This window comes from Carcharodon carcharias, chromosome 7, assembly GCF_017639515.1.
Source record: "Carcharodon carcharias isolate sCarCar2 chromosome 7, sCarCar2.pri, whole genome shotgun sequence".
Classification (NCBI taxonomy): domain Eukaryota; kingdom Metazoa; phylum Chordata; class Chondrichthyes; order Lamniformes; family Lamnidae; genus Carcharodon; species Carcharodon carcharias.
In genome coordinates this window covers 129623657-129642392 of record NC_054473.1, presented here as the reverse complement: position 1 = coordinate 129642392, position 18736 = coordinate 129623657, and the positions used below count along the sequence as shown (strand labels likewise).

General features: G+C 41.7%; 1 protein-coding gene across 1 annotated transcript in view; it reads left to right on the top strand.

Moving 5' to 3' along the window:
* Positions 1-26: 26 nt before the first annotated feature.
* The window catches only part of tsnaxip1 (translin-associated factor X interacting protein 1), a 99627-nt gene continuing 80917 nt past the window's right edge, over positions 27-18736 (top strand). Inside the window, exons 1-3 of the mRNA XM_041192002.1 lie at positions 27-143; positions 14066-14171; positions 14739-14851. Coding sequence (XP_041047936.1) covers positions 91-143; positions 14066-14171; positions 14739-14851 — 272 coding nt within the window. The 5' untranslated portion in view covers positions 27-90. The remainder of the gene's footprint in view (positions 144-14065; positions 14172-14738; positions 14852-18736) is intronic.

Sequence of the window (18736 nt, the reverse complement as noted above, 5' to 3'; positions counted from 1 at the left end):
TGGGGGCTTTTAGCTGTCACCATGGTGATGGGTAATACACAAGGAGACTGATCCGGCGGCTGCTCTCAGGGATCCCCGCTCGATTAAACCATGTCTACAGGTGTTGGTGGCCGTCAAAAAACACTGGCTCCTATTAGCCAAGGGTAAGGCTTTTAACTAAAGAGGGTGGGATGGCTGTGTTGGCGGGAGGTGCGATGTTGCCGGCAGGACTCGGCCAGGCGGGGAAGGGGAGGTGGCCTCAGCTCGCTTCCCCTTGGCTGGAATTTGCGAGTCCCGTTGCCATCCCAACGGTTTCTCCGCTTCTGGATGCTCGTAGTGACGCCTGAGTATTCGCCTGAGAAATGACGGCTGGTATGAGGCTTGACCTAAATCAGTTGCCTGATGATTTCAACATTGGAAAGTTAACATTTTATTCCGTGCAATATTTTAAAGTCTGACTATAACTAGACCCCTTAATTATCTCCTTATATGACTCAGTGTCAAATTTTGGATGGTAACACTTTAAAGGTGGTGTATAATCACAACTTTTTTTTAATTTGAGCATATGCACCACTGAGTCAGAAGACTGTTTTCAAGCCAGTCTAGAACGCTTTTTTCCTAAAATATAGGAGGAAGGAGTAGGCCACTCAGCTCCTCAAGCCTGCCCTAGCATTCAATAAGATCATGGCTGATCTGCCTCAGACCTCAACTCCTCTTTCATGCCAGCTCCTCATAACTCTCAATTCCCCAATATTTCAAAAAATCCATCTACCTCCTCTTTAAATACTTAATCTAGTGATCTAGTCTCCACAACTCTCTAGGGAAGAGAATTCCAGACATTCACTACCCTCTGAGAGAAGAAATTCCTTTGCATCTCAGTTTTAACTGAGTGCTTCCTTATTCTGTAACTGTTTCCCCTAGTTTGAGATTCCCCTACTCGTGGAAACATCATCTCAACATCTACCCTGTCAAGCCACCTCAGAATCTTTTTATTTCAATAAGATCACCCTTCACCCCTCATTTGTCTAAACTCTAAAGAATAAAGGCCTAACCTGTTTAGACATTCATCACATGATTGTTCAAAGTTGACATTACATAAGGTGCAAACCAAATCAGTTTCTTCCAATACTGTATGTTACTACATTTACAATTGCTGGTAATATTTACCGATTTATTCATTATATGTCAAACATATAGCCCGAGGGGTTTTGCCCAATTTCTGCCTTCTTGGTGAACTATGGCTGGAAGGCCTTAGATGGTGGCCTTTCCCCATTGCAGTAGCTGCCCCAAGCCTTAGTGTATCTCTCAGCATGTAGTCCAGGACCTTGGAATGTGCCAGTCTGCAACAGTCCGTCATGGTCAACTCTTTGCACTGTAAGACTAGCAAGTTTTGGGAAAACCAAAGAGCATCTTTCACCAAGTTGATGGTCTTCCAGCAGCGGTTGATGTTTGTTTCAGAATGTAGCCTTGGGAACAGCACATAGAACACGGAGTCCTGCGTCATGGAACAGCTCAGATGAACCTCACCAAAAACCACTGCATTTCTTTCCACACAAGAGTTTGAGTACATAACCTAAATTGCTACTTAATTGTCATGAGTGAGGAACTATTTTTGGTTGAGATGTTAAGATATCAAATGTCCGGGCAGGTGGATGTGGGATTACTCAAAGGACAAAGAATTTTCAAATGTCTAAGCTGATATTTCTCCCTCAGCCTGTACCAGCAAAAATAGATTGACCTGTCATTCATTTTGCATGCTGTTTTTTAGGCTTTTCTATTACTTCTATTTATCCTTGGAACAAAGGTGGTTGAGAGGAGATCTGATAGAGATGTAAAAGATTATGACAAGTTTAGATAAAGTAGACAAAGCAAAGCTGTTCCCGTGGCCAATCATACAAGGAATAGGGGATGCACATTTCAGGTTTTGGACAAGAGATGTGGGTAGATGTGAGGAATAACTTGTTTATGCTGTGAATGGCAATGATCTGGACTTGCTACCTATGAGGCTGTTGGAAGCAGAAATGATCATTGATTTCAAAAGGAAATTGGATAGGCATTTGAGGGAAATAAACTTACAGGGATAGAGTAGGGGAATGGAATTGAATGGGTGATCTGCAGAGAGATGGCATGGACCCAGTAGGCCAAATGGACTCCTCCCACAACTCTTCATCCAATCCCATCAACATATCCTTTTTTTTTCTTTCTCCCTTGTGTGCTTACCTTGCCTCCCCTTAACTGCATCTCTTTTAGTCACCTCAACTACTCACTGTGGTAACAACATCTGCATTCTAACCACTCTTTGAGTAAAGAAATATCTCCCGAATTCCCATTTGGATTTATTAATGATTATCTTATATTTATGGCCTCAAATACTGGTCTTGCCTGGAATTGGAAATATTTTCTCTATGTTTACCCTATAAAACTGCTTCATAGTTTTAACAATCTCATTAGAAATAAATGAATATGACAGCCATTGCAAAGAAATGGATGAAAAGTGACCATAACCGGGACATGAATATTTAAGGATATTTGATGTTTCGGAAGGACAGGAAGAAAGGAAAAAGAAGATGCGATAGCTCTAATCAAGGATGAGATCAGTGCAATAGTGAGAAATGATCTTGGTTCGGAGGATCAAGATATAGAATCACCTTGGGTGGAGATAAGAAATAGTAAAGGGAAGAAGTCATTGGTGGAAGAATTTGTAGGCCCCCTGATAATAGCAACACAGACAGTAGGACAGAGTATAAATCAAGAAGTAATGGAGGCTTGCAATTATAATGGGAGATTTTAATCTTCATATAGATTGGACAAATCAAATTGGCAAAGATAACCTGGAGGATGAGTTCATAAAGAGTATTCGGGGCAGTTAGAATAATATACATTGGAAACAGCCAGGGAATCAGATATTTTAGAACTGATAATGTGTAATGAGATAGGATTAAATAATCAAAAGATCCTCTTGATAAGAGTGATCATAACACGTTAGAATTTAGCATTCAGTTTGAGGATGAGAAAAGTTGGTCTGAAGCTAGTGTTTTAAACTTATATAAAGGCAACTACAAGGGTACAAAGACAGAACTGGTTAAAGCAAAAGCGGAAAATAGGTTAAAACATAAGGTGGTAGAGAAGCAGTGGCAGACATTTAAGGAGATATTTCATAACTCAATAAATATGTATTCAATTGCGAAAAAAAGACTACAAAATGGATGCATGAACATGGGTGGTTAAGGATTGTATAATTTTGGGAAAAAAATGAACAATGCTGCAAAGATTAGTTAAAAGACAGGAGATTGAGAAAATTTTAGAAAGCAGCAAAGGAAAACTAAAAAATAATAGAGGGAGAAATTGGAGTATAAAAGAAAACTAGCAAGAAGAAAAAAACAGACGGTAAAAGCTTCTGCAAGTATGTAATGGGAAATCTAGCTAAAGTTGGTCTCTGAGAGGATGAGACAGAGAAATTAATAATAAGAAACAAGGAAATGGCAGAGACTTTGAACAAGTATTTGTATCTGTCTTCATAGTGGAAGATTCAAAAAGCATCCCAAGAATAGTAGAAAAGCAGGGAGCATAAGAAATGGAGGAACTGAAAACAATCGCAATCACTAGAAAAAAAAGTATTAGGAAAACTATTAGGGTGAAAGGTTGACAGGTTCCCTACACCTGATGACCTGCATCCTGGGTCTTAAAAGAAGTGCCTGTAGAGATAGTGGATGCATTGGTTGTAATCTTTCAAAGTTTCCTAGAACCTGGGAAGGTCCTAGCAGATTAGAAAACTGCAAATGTAACAACTCCTATTCAAGAAAGGAGAGAGACAGAAATCAGGAAACTGGAGGCCAGTTAGCCTAACATCTGTCCTTGGGAAACTGCTATAATCCATTAGTTGCCAGGCATTTAGAAAATCATAATACAATCAGAGTCAACATGATTTTGTGAAAGAGGAATTGTGTTTGACAAATTTATTAGAGTTCTTTGAGGATTTAGTAGAGTGGATAAAAGGGCACCAATAGTGTATTTGGATTTCCAAAAGGCATTAATTAAGGTGCCACATCAAAGGGTACTGCACAAGCTAAGAGCTCAAGGTGTTGGGGGTGATTTATTAGCATGGATAGAGGATTGTCTCACTAACAGGAAACAGAGTCAAGATAAATGGATCATTTTCAGGTTGGCAAACTGAAACTACTGGAGTGCTACAGGGAACAGCGTTGGGCCTCATTTGTTTATAGAGTCATAGAGGTCCACAGCACAAAAATAGGCCCTTCAGCCCATCGTGTCTGCACCAGTCAAACAAGTACCTAACTATTCTAATCCCATTTTCCAGCACTCGGCCCATAGCCATGGCATCGCAAGCGCACATCCAAATACTTCTTAAATGTTATGAGGATTTCTGCCTCTACCACCTTTTCAGGCAGTGAGTTCCAGATTCCTACCACCCTCTGGGTGAAATAATTCTTCCTCACATCCCCTCTAAGCCTCCTGCCCCTTACCTTATATCTATGCCCCCTGGTTATTGATCCCTCCAACAAGGGGAAAAGTTCCTTCCTGTCTACCCTATCTATGCCCCTCATAATTTTATACACCTCAATCATGTCCCCCCTCAATCTCCTCTGCTCCAGGGAAAATAACCCCAGACTATCCAATCTCTCCTCATAACTAAAACTCTCCAGCCCAGGCAACGACCTGCTAAATCTCTTCTGCACTCTCTAGTGCAATCACATCCTTCCTATAATGCGGATTCCAGAGCGGCACACAATACTCTAGCTGTGGCCTAATCAGCATTTTATACAGTTGCAGCATAACCCCCCTGCTCTAATATTCTATGCCTCAGCTAATAAAGGCAAGTATCCCATATGCCTTCTTAACCACCTTATCTACCTGTCCCGCTACCTTAAGGGATCAGTGGACATGCACACCAATGTCCCTCTGATCCTCGGTGCTTCCCAGGGTCCTACCATTCATCGTGTATTCCCATGCCTTGTTTGTCCTGCCCAAGTGTATCACCTCACACTTATCCGGATTAAATTCCATTTGCCACTGATCAGCCCATCTGACCAGCCTGTCTATATCCCCTTGTAAGCTAAGGTTAGCCTCCTCACTATTTACCACCCCACCAATTTTCATGTCATCTGCGAACTTACTGATCAATCCTCCTACCTACAAGTCTAAATCGTTTATATAAACCACAAACAGCAAGGGACCCAACACTGATCCCTGTGGAACCCTACTAGACAAGGCATCCAATCACAAAAACACTCCTCAACCATCACCCTCTGCTTCCTGCCACTCAGCCAATTCTGGATCCAATTTACCAAATTGCCTTGGATCCCATGGGCTCTTACCTTCATTATCAGTCTCCCATGCGGGACCTTATCAAAAGCCTTGCTGAAGTCCAAGCAGACTACATCAGATGCATTGCCCTCATCTACACACCTGGTCACCTCTTCGAAAAATTCAATCAAGTTGGTCAGATATGACCTCCCCTTAACAAAACCATGCTGACTGTCCTTGATTAATCCCTGTTTCTTCAAGTGTAGATTAATTCTGTCCCTCAGAACTGTTTCCAATAGTTTCCCCACCACTGAGGTTAAACTGACTGGCCTGTAGTTCCCTGGTTTATCCCTTTCTCCCTTCCTGAATAATGGTACCACATTAGCTGTCCTCCAGTCCTCTGGCACCTTTCCTGTGGCCAGAGAGGTATTGAAAATTATTGCCAGCGCCCCTGCTATCCCCTCCCTTGCCTCGCTCAACAGCCTGGGATACATTTCATCAGGGCCTGGAGATTTATCTACTTTTAAGCCTGCCAGACCACTTAGCACCTCCTCCTTTTCGATGCTAATTTCTTTAATTATATCACAATCCTTCTGCCTGATTTCATACCCACATTATCCCTCTCACTTAGAACCCTATCTACATCTTCTGGCTCCACACACAAATTACCACTTTGGTCCTTAATGGGCCCTACCCTTTCCCTAGTTATCCTCTTACTCTTAATGTACTTGTAAAATAACTTTGGATTTTCCTTTATTTTACCTTCCAATGTTTTATCATGCCCCCTTTTTGCTCTCTTAGTTTCCTTTTTAAGATCCCCCCTACACATTCTACACTCCTCTCGGGCTTCTGCTGTTTTGAGCCCTCGGTATCTGTCATAAGCTTTCTTTTTCTCTTTATCGAATCCTGTATATCCCTCGACATCCAGGATCCCTGGATTTGTTGGTCCCACCCTTTGTCTTTACTGGAATATGTTGGCCCTGTATCCTCCCTATTTCCTTCTTGAATGAGTCCCACAGCTCTGATGCAGATTTACCTAAAGATAGCTGCTCCAAGTCCACTCTGGCCAAATCATATCTGATCTTATGAAAATCGGCCTTACCCCAATTTAGCACTTTGATTTCTGGCCCATCCTTGTCCTTTTCCGTAACAACCTTGAATCTAATGGAGTTATGATCACTTTCTGCAAAATGCTCCCCCACTGATATCTCTACCACTTGCGTGGCTTCATTCTCTAAAATTAAGTCCAGGACCACCCCCTCTCTTGTAGGACCTTCTACACACCGGCTTAAAAAGCTCTCCTGGATGCATTTTAAAAATTCCGCACCCTCTAAACCTATCACATTCTGACTAACCCAGTTAATGTTGGGGAAGTTGAAATCCCCAACTATTACTCCCCTATTATTTTTACACTTCTCTGAAATTTACTTATATATCTGCTTCTCTATTTCTCACTGACTGTTTGGGGGCCTATAGTACACTCCCAGCAATGTGATTGCTCCTTTTTTGTTTTTCAGTTCTACCCATGTGGATTCATTTGAGGAGCCTTCTAAGATGTCATCCCTCCTTACTGCTGTAATTGATTGCTTGATCAATATTGCGAAACTCCTTCCTCTTTTACCTCCTTCCCTGAAGTCCCTATATCCTGGAATATTGAGCTGCCAATCTTGCCCTCTCTCAACCATGTCTCTGTGCCAGCAATGACATCATACTTCCATGTGTTAATTTGTGCCCTCAACTCATCTATATTAATGACTTCGGTGAAGGGACTGACTGACTATTGCTGATGATACAAAGATAAATAGGAAAGCAAGTTGTGAAGAGGATATAAAGAGTCTGCAAAGGAATATAGATAGGTTAAGGGAGTGGGCAAAAATTTGGCAGATGGAACATAATGTGGGAAAATGTGAAGTTGTGAACTTTGGCAGGAAGAATAAAAAAAGCAAAATATTATTTAAGTGGAGAGAGATCACAAAATGCACTACAGAGGAATGAGGGTGTCTTTGGGTGTCCCTATACATGAATCAAAAAAAGTTAGCATGCAGGTACAGCAAGTAGTTAGGAAGGCAAATGGAATGTCAGACTTTATTGCAAGGGGGGAATGGAGGAAAGTCTTGCTTCAACTGCACAGTGTGTTGGCGAGATCACACATAGAGTACTGTGTACAGTTTTGATCGCCTTACTTAAGGAGGGGTATACTTGCATTGGAAGTAGTTCAGAGAAGGTTGACTAGGCTGATTCCTAGGATAAAAATGAGGTGTCAACCAGGTGAAGCTCTAAAAATGAGGTATCAACCTGGTGAAGCTACAACAAAGGAGCACCGGCATGCCAAACAGCGGAAGCAACTTGGAATGGACAGATCTTAACAATCCCACAGCCAATGGATTAGTGGTAGTGTGCCACATCCAGTTGTGAATGGTGGTGGACAATTAAACAACTAACGGTGGAGGAGGCTCCACAAATATCCCTATCCTCAATGATGGGGAAGCCATCATTGTAAAGGACAAGGCTGAAGCATTTACAACAAACTTCAGACAGAAATGCCGAGTAGATAATCCACTTCGGACTCCTCCGGATGTCCCCAGCATCATGGATGCCAGTCGTCAGCCAATTCAATTCACGCCACATGATATCTAGAAATGGCTGAAGGCACTGGTTATGGTGAAGGCTATGGGCCCTGACAGCATTCCAGCAATAGTACTGAAGAGTTGTGCTGCAGAACTAGCTGTGCCCCTAGCCAAGCTGTTCCACTACAGCTACAACACTGGCATCTACCTGGCAATGTGGAAAATTGCCCAGGTATGTCCTGTCCACAAATGGCAGGACAAATCAAACCTGGCCAATTACCGCCCCATTAGTCTACCCTTGATCATCAGAAAAGTGCTGGAAAGGGTCTTTAACAGTGCTATCAAAGCAGCACTTACTCAGCAATAACCTCCTCAAACGCTCCGTTTGGGTTTTACCAGGGCCACCCAGCTCCTCACTTCATTACAGCCTTGTTCCAAATATGGACAAAGGAGCTGAACTCCCGAGGTGAGGTGAGAGTGACTGCCCTTAACAGCAAGGCAGCTTTTGACCGAGTGTGGCATCAAGGAGCCCTAGCAAAACTGGAGTTATTGGCAACCAGGCTGAAAGCTCTCCACTGGTTGGAGTCATACCCAGCACAAAGGAAGTTGGTTGTGGTTGTTGAAGGCCAATCGTCTCAACCTTAGGACCTCGCTGCAGGAGCTCCTCAGGGTAGTGCCCTAGGCCTAACCATCTTCAGCTGTTTCATCAATGACCTTTCCTCCGGCATAAGGTTAGAAGTGGGGATGTTCGCTGATGATTGCACAATGTTCAGCACCATTCGTGACTAGTCAGATACTGAAACAGTCCATGTCCATATGCATCAAGACCTGGACAATATTCAGGCTTGGCAAGTAACATTTGTGCCACACAAGTGCCAGGCTGAGAGAATCTGACCATCTCCCCTTGACATTCAATGGCATTACCATCACTGAATCCCCCTCTGTCAACCTCCTTGGGGTTACCATTGACCAAAAAGTGAACTGGACCAGCCATATAAATACTTTGGCCGCAAATGCAGGTCAGAGGCTGGGAATTCTGCAGAGAGTAACTCACCTCCTGACTCCCCAAAGCCTGTCCACCATCTACAAGGCACAAGTTAGGTGTGTAATGGAGTATTCTCCACTTGCCTGGATGAGTTGTTACGACCGAGTGAGGAGGGACGAATTAGCTCCCCCTTATTCAGCCTCCTCAGTTTGTCGCAACAAATGATTTAAAAAATTTCTTTTCCCAGTAGATGCCTTTTCCAATCGAAATGTATTTGCTTTTTAATAAGGAGCCAATCAAACCAGGTTTTCTTGAGTCAAAGAGAGAGAACGTGTATTAGCTAATAATAAAAGATGCGACCGCACACACACACACAAACATATGCAGATATCAGAAGTAAGAAAAGTTAGAGTCCAAATAAAGGATAAAAGCATATATGATTAAGTCCTTGGTTTTTGAGGCATAGATTGTTTAATGTTGCAGCTGACTGAAGTTAGCTGGTTCCCTTTAAAATCCTGGAGTTGGATTAACGGCCAGACAACTGCACTTTGCTGGAGATTATTTCCCTCCTTTTAATTCCATGATCCATCTCCTAGAAAAAGTTGGGTTACTACTGATGTTCTTTCCAGTGGACAGTCACCATCTCTTGGGTTAGATTTTTATACTGTAGAGTTAGGCCTTTTCTTAACTTGAGAGACAGCGAGAGAGATTCCCTATTGCTCCCTTCAGCAGTTTTTCCAGATGACTTCAATGACTTCTCTCTGTTTGGCTTGGCAAAACCAGTTCTTAAAAACCTCCTGTATGTATATTCGTAAAAAGGAATTTGATTAACATGTCTTACAGTCACTGTTGTAGAACAAGTAATCAGATTTTGATCTTTCATCTCAGAAACTTTTGACACATTTCAAGATAGTAGAAACCAACAGGGAGTAGGTGCCCCTCCCATGGCACCTTCCCATGCAACCACAGAAGGTGCAACACCTGCCCCTTTACTTCCCCTCTCCTCACCATCCAAGGGTCCAAACACTCCTTTCAAGTGAAGCAGCATTTCACTTGCACTTCCCTCAATTTAGTCTACTGCATTCGCTGCTCCCAATGCGGTTTCCTCTACGCAGGCTGGGTGACCGCTTTGCGGGACACCTTCGGTCTGTCCGCAAGCATGACCCAGAGCTCCCTGTCGCTTGCCATTTCAACACTCCACCCTGCTCTCATGCCCACATGTCCATCCTTGGCCTGCTGTAATGTTCCAGTGAAGCTCAACGCAAACTGGAGGAACAGCACCTCATCTTCCGACTAGGCACTTTACAGTCTTCCGGACTTCATATTGAGTTCAACAACTTTAGATCATGTACTCTTTCCTCCAACCCCACCTCCTTTCCGATCCCCCTTTTTTCCAATAATTTATATGGATTTTTCTTTTCCCACCTATTTCCATTATTTTTAAATGTATTTCCATCCATTGTTTTATCTCTACCTTTAGACTATTTCAATCCCTTCCCCCCACTCCACCCCCACTAGGGCTATCTATACCTTGCTCGTCCTGCTTTCTACCCTTAACGTCACCTATTAGCACATATCTTAGCTAATATCACCACCATCAACACCTCTTTGTCCTTTTGTCTATGACATCTTTGGCAATCTCTACTTTGCCTCTACCTATCACTGGCCGTCTATCCAGCTCCTACTTGTCCCACCCACCCCTTAAACCAGCTTATATTTCACGTCTCTTCTACTTTTCCTTAGTTCTGTTGAAGAGTCATACGGACTCGAAACGTTAACTGTGTTCCTCTCTGCAGATGCTGTCAGACCTGCTGAGTTTTCCCAGGTATTTTTATTTTTGTTTTTATATTATTTAAGGGTATAGGAGTTATTTCATTCTCACCAGGAGGACTTGAGTGGCTGTTGGGTGTATACAGCTGGTTGGCAGTTTCCATTGTCTTTATTGTTGATTAAAATTCAGCACTTTGCATTTTTAATCTCTTCCTTAGTTAGAGTGTTGGGTTTTGATGTCTGTAGGTTTCCTTTGAAATGTCTCTCTCTTCACACTTCCTTTTGGAGGGGATTCTTGTTTGCTTTTCTCACCTTCAACTTGGAAGGTGGCCTCACATTTTAAAGCAATTTGCTGTCTCAATTTTTTAAGTACATATTTCCATTCAGTTGAAATTTTTTTTGAAAATCATTTCTCAAAAATAAAAAAACATTTTCGTGACAAAGTGCAGCTCCAACAACACTAAAGAAGCTCGACACTATCCAGGACAAAGCAGCCCACTTGATTGGCACCCCATCCACCACCTTAACCATTCACTTCCTCCACAGTGGCAACAGTGTGTACCATCTACAAGATGCACCGCAGCAACTCACCAAGACTCCTTCAATAGCACTTTCCAAACCCGCAACCTCTACAACCTCGAAGGATAAGGACCGCAGATGCATGGGAATACTACCACTTGCAAGTTCCCCTCCAAGCCACAGACCATCTTGACTTGGAACTAAGATAAAAGCAAAAAACTGTGGATGCTGGTAATCCAAAACAAAAACAAAAATACCTGGAAAAACTCAGCAGGTCTGTCAGCATCTGCGGAGAGGAGCACAGTTAACATTTCGAGTCCGAATGACCCTTCAACAGAACTAAGTAAAAATAGAAGAGAGGTGAAATATTAACAGCATATTTCACCTCTCTTCTATTTTTACTTAGTTCTGTTGAAGTGTCATTCGGACTTGAAACGTTAACTGTGCTCCTCTCCGCAGATGCTGCCAGACCTGCTGAGTGTTTCCAAGTATTTTTGTTTTTGTTTTCTGACTTGGAACTATATCACTGTTCCTGTACTGTCATTGGGTCAAAATCCTGGAACTCCCTTCCTAACAGCACTGTGAGTGTACCTACACCAGATGGACTGGAGTAGTTCAAGATGACAGCACATCACGTTCCCTCCGTGACACCCTAGTCCACTCCTCCATCACCCCCTTCACCTCAACCCCCTTCTACAGCACCTTCCCGTGCGAACGTAAGATATGCAACACCTGCCCCTTCACTTCCTCTCTCCTCACCGTCCAAGGGCCCAAACACTCCTTTCAAGTGAAGCAGCATTTCACTTGCATTTCCTTCAACTTAGTCTACTGCATTCGTTGCTCCCAATGCAGTTTCCTCTACATTGGAGAGACCAAACGCAGACTGGGTGACCGCTTTGCAGAACACCTTCGGTCTGTCCGCAAGCATTACCCAGACCTTCCTGTCGCTTGCCATTTTAATACTCCACCCTGCTCTCTTGCCCACACGTCTGTCCTTGGCTTGCTGCATTGTTCCAGTGAAGCTCAACGCAAACTGGAGGAACAGCACCTCATCTTCCGACTAGGCACTTTACAGCCTTCCAGACTGAATATTGAGTTCAACAATTTTAGATCTTAAACTCCCTCCTCCATCCCCACCCCCTTTCCGTTTCTTCCCCCTCCTTTTTGTTTTTTCGAATAATTTATATAGATTTTTCTTTTCCCACCTATTTCCATTATTTTTAATGTATTCCACTGATCATTTATCTATACCTTTTATGCCCTTTTAGTCTTATTTCACCCCACCCCCACTAGAGCTATCTGTACCTTGCTTGTCCTGCTCTCCACTCTTAATTAGCACATTCTTTTAGATAATATCACCACCTTCAACACCTCTTTGTTCTTTTGTCTGTGACATCTTTTGGTTATCTCCTCCTTTCACTTCTTGCTTGTCCCAACAACCACCACCCCCCCAACTTCTCTCTCCCCCCCCCCTTAAACCAGCTTATATTTCACCCCTCTCCTATTTTTACCTAGTTCTGTTGAAGGGTCATGAGGACTCGAAATGTCAACTGTACTTTTCTCCGCTGATGCTGCCAGACCTGCTGAGTTTTTCCAGGTATTTTTTATTTTTTGACAGCACATCACCATTGTCTCAAGGGCAGTTTTGCTTTTAGACGGTACTGACTTTTATTCTGCTATTAACACATTCTGCTGTTTTGCTTTCAGACAGCACTGATTTTTATTCTGCTATTAACACCTGCACTGGCCCAATGCTTTGTTCCTTTACTATTACCATTCCCATTCTCTTTGCCTTTTGTTCCATTACATCTTTGTAATTTAACCTCCCCTGCTCACTAACCTATCCCCGACCTTCCCTTTTTCCTCCACCTGACCCTCTCCATTTTTACAACAGCATAATTTCAGGTCCAATAGGAATTGGACCTGAAATGTTAACTCTGTTTCTCTCTGCACAGATGCTACCAGACCTGCTGAGTTTTCCAGCATTTTCTGTTTAAATTTCAGATTTCCAGCATCCAAAGTATTTTGCTTCTATTTCATTTTTTGACAGTTGTCGTCACAAGAGACTTTATTTACTTCTATTAGTGAAAACTTCTCCTAAATAGTGATTGCCCCAATGAAGAAGCACATCTATAGATGTCACCATTTAGGGTTAAATGTAAGGTCACAAAAATCATCAAGCTTGAGCTGAATTCGATGATGGTCATTCTAATCAATAACAAATTATGCTACATAGAACATGTTTGTGTAATTCTCATTGAAGTTAAAATAAAAGTATATTCTACCAAATGTTGTAAAGGGAAATTTTTGTGTATTATTTTGGTATTAAGCATTCAGTTGGCTTTTCCATTTTATGTTAAACAGTCGGGACACTATAATTTTACGTCAAAGTCCTTCCCTGATGTGACATGATAAATGGAAACTATGGGGTGCAACTGTTCTCTTCATTTATGATGTTACAACAGGGGCAATTTGATTAAATGGCTTCTGCAAGCTGTCTCAAAGCAGAATAAAAATGAAAGAACTAGCAGCAAAAAAACAAATGGCCACTTAATCTGTTTGGGTGTTGGCAGGGGATAAATGTTGGACAGGGCACCAGGATAATTTCCTTATACCCACATCATCAATATAATGTCTAATTTTAAAGACAGCAACCTGACAATACAACAAAAGCAAAATACTGCAGAAGCTGGAAATCTGAAATGAAAGCAGATACTGCTGGAAATACTCAGCAGGTCTGGCAGCATCCATGGAGTGAGAAAAACAAAAGTTAATGTTTCAGCTTGATGACCTTTCATCAGGTCTGGCAAAAGTTAAAGATGTAAAGAGAAAAAAATCTTGAATTTGCCTTCAGTTCTAAAACACTATTTAGTGCAGTAATCTGTTTCCTGTAGTCTGTGCAGATAGACTAAGAATTTCATTCTTAAAAAAAATCCAATTTAATGTTTAACATTATAAGATCATCTTTTTCTGATTGTAGAGGGACATCAAGCAAATTAAATGTGACTGCACCCGCACCTGCATGTCTGACGTATCAGCTACCAGGCAGTGATATAAAATACCATCTTCCACAGAAACAAATATTGGTAAGCACCTTGATCACTTAAAATAGCCCCCAAAACATCTTTTCAGTAAACCAAGAAGAAGCAACCACAATGCAATGAAAGACCGTGAACATTTGAACAAAACATACTTTAGAGGGGTGAGGTGAATATCTCTGTAAATCTCAACCTTTTGAGAGAAAATAGACTTATTTGCTTTGGGTATTTTTTAATAAGCAGCATGGTTTTAATAATAGCAATAGACTTATTAAGCATTGCAATGGATTTTCTTTCCAAGACAAGACTGTTCCTTCTATGCCAGATTACTCGATCACTTTACATCATTTGGATTTTATTTTGAGGATATGTACATTTCAGCTTTTGCCCATTTTTCTTCCTAATTTTGTGTCACCACTGAGCTGTGTTGGAGGCTTGAGTGCACGTATCCTGGCTAGAGCTGAAGCGTGGCTTGAACAGACAAGAGACCCAAGAAGAACAAAGGGATAGAAAATTTGTATCATTATTCCTCTGGTAGTTCTTTAATGTAGAGAAATGTGCTTTTTTAATAGATATTTTTTTTTTAAAGTAATACTCTGATCTTGCACCCTGCAGCCAAGTGTTGTAAAGAATGACAGATACCTGTCCAACTGGCCTGGGCACGTGGATGGACAGATTGTCCAACAAAAACAAACATTTCACCAATCAAATGTCAACAGATACCATGGGTAAGCGAGACAATTATGCTCATGTAATCCGTTACAGTTTACAATAGGAATAGATTATTACTCCTTTTAAATATAAAATTGTAAGTGGGAGGTTAAATGATATGCCTTTGGAGCTCCAGGTTGTCTCCATTGATCGGTGCCATCCCTAGCATAGAACTGATCAGGTCCAATCCAAGTCTGTTCTAATTTATCTTAGCTTGGGTAGCAGTAAAGTACAGCAGCAATTGGCCTCAGTGCCCCTGAACTAGGGAGGCAAAGCAATATCCATGATTTCCACTTAGAAAAGGGAACAGGAGCAGGCCATTCAGTTCTTTGAGTCTGTCCCTCTACTTAATTTGATTTTGGCAGACCTGTACCTCAGTGCCAATTATTCAACTTCAATCCACATCCCTTGATACATAAGAGTATCAGAAATATGAGCAGGTGTAGGCTATATGGCCCCTTGAGTTTGCTCCTCCGGTCAATAAAATCATCGACCATGTTCAACCTCAACTGCAATTTTGCACCATATCTCCATATTCATTGATTCCCTTAGGGTCCAAAAATCTATTAATCTCAGTTGTGCATAGTCTCAACAACTGTGCATCCACAATCCTCTGGAGTAGAGAATTCCAAAGATTCACAACCTTCTGAGTAAAGAAATTTCTTCATGCTACTATTACCTAATTGTTGATCTTGGTCTTGAAAATGTCAATTTCCCCAGCATTTGCAACCTTTTGGAGAAGGTAATTCCATATTTCCATTACCTTTTCTATGGGAAAAAATGCATCCTGATTTTATTCTGGAATGGGCAAGCTCTAATTCATTTATTTCTAATCCCTCCGTCACCAACAGACAGTGTGAGCAGTGTGTACCAAGTACAAGATGCACTGCAACCTTCGACAACATCTTCCGAACGCATGACCTCTACCACCTAGAGAAGGAGAAGGGCAGCAGATGTATCTGCCACCTGCAAGTTCACTTCCAAGCCATACACCATCCTGACTTGGAATTATAACACTGTCGCTGTGCGAAAATCCTGGAACTCACTCCCTAATAGCACTGTTGGTGACCTACACCACATAGACTGCAGCATTTCCAAGAAGGTAGCTCACCACCACCATCTCAAGGGCAATTCGGTCCAAAAGCTGGCCTAGCCAGTGATGCCCACATCCTGTGAAAGAATATATATAAGATTGAAAATTGTGTCCTCTTGTTCTGGTTTCCCCACCAGAGGAAATAGTTTCTCCCTGTCTCCTCTATCAGATCCTTTTATCATTTTAAACACTCTCATTAGATCACCCCTCAACCTTATAAAATCAAGGGATTATAACCCAAGTATATGCAACCTGCCATCAGTAATGTAATCCTTCAAGTGATGACCTTCTGGTTGCTAAATAAGGATGTACATGTGTGGGTATCAGGTGAGGACAGAACTGAGCCCTCGTTTGATGTCCTATTCACGTGGGCAAAAAGCCACATATGTACATCCTTATACAGTGACCGGAATGACATATCCGGAACTACACATCAAGAATGGCTAGTTGGGCAAGATACTGAAAACTATGAATGGAAATGTACCCTAGCATGAATTAACACAGTTAGGAAACTAGGGGAGAAATTCTTATATGATAACTTTTAATCAAGCAGCACAGTACAAGAAACTCTAAATTCCTTTATCGTTGATGTTAATTTGATAAGCTTTTGCCCTGTGTTAAATAGTAAATTAATTATAAGATTAAGCATCATTAAGATCTGAAGTCCATGGTGATTTTATACTTTAAGTTATCCTGTAATGTAATTTATAATTCTGCTGATTGATTTATCAATTTATAAATTATTCTATAAATTTGTCTTTGCAATATCGAAAATGTTCTTTGTTATATTGCTACAATAGATCTGGTGATGTAAATTAACAATATAGCATAAGTTATACTAATGTTATTAATTATATTATAATGTTATCTGATTGTACTTTTGAAAATATGCATTAAAATCTGAATTACAACTGCAAAAGCCAGAAAAAAGCAATACAAATGCATTGCACAAATCTTTAACAACACTTTTCTTGGTAATGCACACTTCTTAAAAGTATCAATTTTTCATTTGAAATTTGTATTGTTGATGAATTGTTGTGTTTGAGATCTGTGTAAGCAAATGACACTTAAGGCATAGAGTCAAAGACGTGGCCCACAAGCTGCTCTTCACTCATGTGCAAATCTATTGTTAAGCTGCATTATGTTCCTGGGCCTGGAGGACTGGAAAAAAATGCCAGTCAGGGAGCAGCCTTTAACAGTCCATCATGTTCAGCAATTTCAAGGAGCTAAAGAATTTTCTCCCAATCCATGTGCTGCTTTAGTAATTCCAGCTACATCTCTTCCCATGCCCATGTTCACAGAGGAAACATCTTTTGCACATAACAGGAGGCAACAGCAAAGAACCAGTAGAGTTCAGGCATGGTTTTATGTCCCCAACCCCTTGGAGGAAACAGTGCTTCACAATATTAGTGTAGCCATCACTGAGGGCACGGTAACCGGCTTCATTGAAGCCATCCAGGATGATGGTATGTTCCTGCCATACGCACCTTCTGAAATTCCAATTCACCCTCATCCTGCAATTTGTTATGATGTACAAGTGGCAGGTGCTTTCTGAAGCATTGGAAAGCCTGCTACTCTGGCAGTCACATGCCTTCTCCTGCTTCGCCTTACTTACAGAGAAGACAATGAAGTCCCATCTCCTTATGTACAGGGGCTTGGTGACGTCCCAGATGCTGCGATGCATGTTGAACTGAGATATCTTGATAAATCACCAGCTCCAGCCTGGAAGGATCCTGAGCGTAAAAACTGAGGACCCTGGTGACCTTTACAGCCACTGGCAGCACATCCTTGCTCAGCTCTGCGGCTGCACATCTGGTATGAGAGAGTGGCACAGTACTGTCACCACCTCCTTGGTGAAAAAAAGCACTACAGACAGTGCTTCTGGTTGAGTTGCAGACAGGAGAAGTGTTTTCTGAAAGCCTGAGGTGTGTGCAGGGTCTCCTGCTGAAAACGCTTCTCCTCTTCCCTCTGCAAAAATTGTCTCTCTGCTGCTTTGTTCCATTTCCCTATGATCTGCAGCTCAAGAGGAACTGCAACTACAGTGCCCATGGAGCAGGTGGTGAACTCAGAAGTCTTTCAAATCCACAACACTCCTTCCAAAGTTCTAGAACCATGCCCTCTGACTGAAACAACTTTTGTCAACTCCTCCAACAACACAGGACTTCCACTATCACTACAGCAGCAAAATGAAAGTCAATAGCAGCTCACTTGAGAGTTGAATAGTGATGCCTTTAAATAGTGCTGGTGCTGGTCCCTCGTGCAGCTGAACACGTGTTTGTGTTGGCGAGGGTGTTAACAAGACCGATGAAGTCCAAAATAGCAGGCCATATATCAAATCTGACAAATGCTGACCACTCTACAGGCTTCCAGTGCAGAAGAGAACACCCGCACTTGAAACACAGCAATTGACATAATGTTGGAAGTCATCAGGAGAGGACCAGCCCCATTTTTGAGGTTGCCCTGTTTCCACAGAAACCAGCAATGCTATGGAGTCAAATTTTACAGCATTAGTTTCTGGTCAGGTGTTTAGAAACCACTACAGTTAGGAAGCTGTAAACATCAACGAGATGAAACTTGTCTCCTGTGATAATTATATATTAATTCTATTGGATTGTGTGGTGGCAGTGGGCATTAGCTGTGAATTCACTTGTGCCCCCATAAAAAGGAACAGACTGAAACAGTGGTTATTGATTGAGGAGATGCATAGTGTAAGGTGTATTTCTGTAAATAAATGCTTATAAAAGTGTGTTGAGATTGGTTGCAGTTCTATCCTTCACTGACTGGCTTTCTGTGATTATAACATTCTGGA